The sequence below is a fragment of the Pistacia vera genome, unplaced genomic scaffold, assembly GCF_008641045.1.
Source record: "Pistacia vera cultivar Batoury unplaced genomic scaffold, PisVer_v2 Contig151, whole genome shotgun sequence".
Taxonomy (NCBI): Eukaryota; Viridiplantae; Streptophyta; class Magnoliopsida; order Sapindales; family Anacardiaceae; genus Pistacia; species Pistacia vera.
Genome location: NW_022195586.1, coordinates 191,802 through 196,049, shown reverse-complemented (window position 1 = coordinate 196,049; position 4,248 = coordinate 191,802). Strand labels below are relative to the sequence as shown.

At 34.3% G+C, this 4,248-nt stretch overlaps 1 protein-coding gene across 1 annotated transcript; it reads right to left on the bottom strand.

The window, feature by feature from the left end:
- Positions 1 to 1,516: 1,516 nt before the first annotated feature.
- On the bottom strand, positions 1,517 to 2,533 carry LOC116124254 (non-functional pseudokinase ZED1-like). The gene has a single exon (XM_031409950.1). The coding sequence runs from the start codon at positions 2,531 to 2,533 to the stop codon at positions 1,517 to 1,519; it is 1,017 nt and encodes a 338-aa protein (XP_031265810.1).
- Positions 2,534 to 4,248: the final 1,715 nt, after the last annotated feature.

The following is a 4,248-nucleotide window of genomic DNA, read 5'->3' as shown; positions in this document are numbered from 1 at the left end:
TGAGAGAGCTAAGAAAATTTTTCATTGCCTCTAACCAAACACCCCCTAAGTATATAATTTAATTGAAGGCCTAGCTTAGTCATTGAAAGTTTCAAGTGTGAAAGAGTTTTGATTAAACATATAGGGGGTGTTTGGATCATATAATGTTTTTTTATCTTAGTAATAAGATTACCGAAAAGAAAGATTACATTGTAGATTACCGAGCTTAAATGATTATTGTATTTGGTTTTATTGGGATGTATTAATAATTAATGTGTTTGGTTGATAGTAATAACCGATGTCCTAAAATACTCTTTTACTAGAATGCCCTTTAGATGATTACTAGATATAAATAATTAAGGGCTTGTTTTTTTTATTATTTCAAACCCTATTCTCTATCCTATTTCCAAAATACTTGTTTGTTTAATTATTTGGGAAATACTATTCTATTTTTGTAATTACTTTTAGTCCCCTTAAGTTTATTAACTTAATTAAACACCCCCAGAAAAAAGTTTAAAAATTAACAAAAATAACACCACCCACCCATAGTTGCCAGATTCCGGCAACCACTGTTAGTGGTGGCTGGAATCTATCACAACGGCCTAAAAATGACTGAAAATGGTTGTTTATTCACTGATCTGGCCGTCGCAAAGAAATGGTCTTTGTTGACGATCAACGACGGCCAGATCTGATCTTTTGCGGCCGTCAACGGCCAGATCTAGCCATAGGCCGTAGATCTAACCTTTTCATGGATATGGTCAGAAAAGGTTATATCGACACACCACTGCCAGATTCGACCAGTCTGAGTCGTAAAGGCAGATTCCAACCAGATTCCGGCGGTGGTGGCCGGAATCTGGCATTGTGGTGATGGGGGTGTTTTTATCATTTTATAAATTGGGTGTTTTGTAATTATTAACAAAGCTAAGGATATTTTCGTTCACATTGTCCACTGTTTTGGGGCAAAATTGGACATAAATTTGGATTACCGAAGTAATATTTTAATGCCACCCTGCCCCCAAGTAATATTATTCCCGGTGATTTACCCCCTTTTTGACACTATTTGTCATCTTATTTTCCGGTAATGTTTTTGTACAAAAATGCCAAACACGATAATCTGCTCAATTAAACAAATATTACCCTTGTTAATAAATTTCAAACCGATCCAAACGGGCCCATAATTTAATTATATTTACCAAACAAATTTGGCCCAATTAAAAGTAAGTCACCCATTTGGAAATATTTAAAAAAAAAAAAAAAAAAAAAAAAAAAACCCCTACCTACTGACTCGTCAATTTCATTGACGAATTCATATCTTGGTATACAACATAATAAACCTCAAATTTTAATAAATATTCAAATTTTTAATATGCAACTCTCAATAAAATTGGCATTTGACTCAAAATCTACTTGCACTTGAAAACTTAAGAAATAGTTTATTTGAATGTTTTCAACTACTGCCATGGAAATGAAGGCATGAATTACTGACACATCCATAAACAAGGAAAGCAGAATCCTTAATACATAAACTGATGACATGCTAGCTAGACTTGTACATTTTTCTGAGTTGCTTTGCCACATCTATCATATTTGACCTATCTTCTGGTTCAGGAGAGAGACATTCCGACACAAGCCTTGCAAGAGCTAGCAATTGTTGTTCTTTTACTGAACATATTCCCTCTCCAACAATTACCGGATCTATTATCTCATTTAGATTATCAGGTCCAATATCCTCCATCTGAAAACCTTTATTCTTGAGAAAGTTTTTTAAGCTTAGTCCACTCAAAAGCATAAATAGCAATTCGCCAAACATACAGACACCAACCTTCTCATTGCAAATAAACTTCCTATTGGGATTTACTGTAGGTAAAAACTCGGGTGGAACATATTCATACCATACTTTTTTCACCAAAGGGACTTCCAACTGAGTTTTACCCTCTGCAATAAACTCAGATACTGAAAAATCAAATAGTTTTACAACATATTGCTCATCAAGTAAAATGTTCCATGGTCCGAGACTTCCAAAAACAATAGGTCTAGGGAATCCAAGGTGAAGATATGCAAGTGCATGAGCTATCTCCATTGCAATCTTTAACCTAAGTTTCAACAATAAAGGTCCAAGACGGGGTTGAGAATGACCCAAAATATGATCAGCAAGTGTAATACATCCAACGGAATCAAAAGCTAGAATGGGAACTCGAGTTTCTAAACAACATCCGATCAACTTCAGAAAATTCTTATGCTTCATTTGTGCTGCAAATACAATGTTATTGATGCCCCGTTGGATTACTTCTTCTTCGTGTGGGAAGCAAATGGGTTCAAACTTCATAACACAAATCTGACGGTCTTGTAGAAAGCCATTGTACAACCTATAAAATGTTTTATTTGTTGTAATTAATCTTTGATTGTCATAATTAATAGTTGCTTTCCTGAGCTCTTTCTCGGAGAAACTACGAATAGGATTACATTTGCCATTACAAGTGGCAATCAACTGTTTCAGTAACATTGCCCCATTCTTCGAATTATTATCATCCTTCCGAGGAAAACATGAACTCATCTTATTTGATCTACAAAAAAACCCATGAAATGCTTTCATTTATTTAACCAATAATTTGGAACATCAAGTGTACAAGTATTAGAAAACATGAAAAAGGAAAAAAAAAAAATTGATCATGTATGTATATGAAGCTAACTATANAAAAAAAAAAAAAAACATTTTTTATCCCACCAAAAAAAAAAAAAAAAAAAAAAAAAAACCATGAAATGCTTTCATTTATTTAACCAATAATTTGGAACATCAAGTATACAAGTATTAGAAAACATGAAAAAAAAAAAAAAGATTGATCCTGTATATATATATAAGTATATTAGCTAACTAAAGTATAACTTTACACAAATAAATGTTTTATGCATTTTATTCAGAAAAAGAATGTTTTGAACTAAGATCATTATCTAATGTAAAGAAAATTAATCAAGAGTAAAAATAGGTGAAAGAATAGATTTACAAAGATGATGTACCTATGATGTGAGGAAGGCCAATTCGTCGCCCTGTGCTAATTAATTGAAATTGTTAAGAAAAAAGGAAGGCCTGAGTTTGAGAGAGCTAAGAAAATTTTTCAGTTAAAGGAGACCATAAAATGTGATGAAGCACAATTAATGAACTTTTATGTACATAACCAGAAATCTTATGCCTTGAACTTTTCAGTTTCTTCACGGAATAATTCACATGTGTATGCCTTGAACTTTTCAGTTTCTTCACGGAATAATTCACATGTGGCTTAAGAGAGAACACGTGGCTGTTGATGGCAAATTCATGTACTAAAATATACATTGATTAGAAATATATGGACACATCTACCTGAGCCGTCCACAGCCCACTAAATTAACAAACCCAAAACAAGGATCCCTTTATTTCTCTGCAGTTTTAGAAACAACTACTTATTATCGATAAGTAGAATCCAAAGAAAAGTTGATCCAATAATGGCTATATTTGATGGAGAAAATTTAGCTTTAGAAATATATGGACACGTCTACCTGAGCCGTCCTCAGCCCACTAAATTAACAAACCCAAAACAAGGAGCCCTTTATTTCTCTGCAGTTTTAGAAACAACTAATTATTATCGATAAGTAGAATCCAAAGAAAAGTTGATCCAATAATGGCTATATTTGGTGGAGAAAATTTAGCTGACCGGCCATCCCAAGTTTCGATTTAAGAAAATGGATTTAGAGAAGCTGACGTGGCATAATTAGGATCCATTAAACATGTAAAATGGGTTAAAATGAAAAGATTAAAACATATAAGGACAAAATTATAATTAATGATAGTTTTTAAAATTTGAAATTTGAAAAAGAGCCCCACCCATTCAAATCGCTTAATCGAAACCAATTAAGGCAAAAATCGATATCTTCAATACCTAAATGCATTCTGTGCAATTTCCGGCAATAACAGTCCACATTCCTACAAATTTTCACACCCAAATTCAATCCTAAAGCTTCTTCCTTTCTTAAAACCATGGCTGACATTCACAATGAGGAGGAAAACCCAACGAAAACCATGGCTGACTTTCACAATGAGGAGGAAAACCCAACGCCTCTTCGAATCGTAGAGTCCGGCGGCGCAAGCAGTTCAATGGCTGCTCCGGTGGATCCTCCGATCAGTGAAGGTGTTCCAGCAGCGGAGACGACGGCGGCACAACAAGAGAGAGAACAGGAGCAAAACAGTTCTGAAGAGGAAGAGGAGGTTGGGCAGAATTCAGGCCAGGAAGAGGAGTC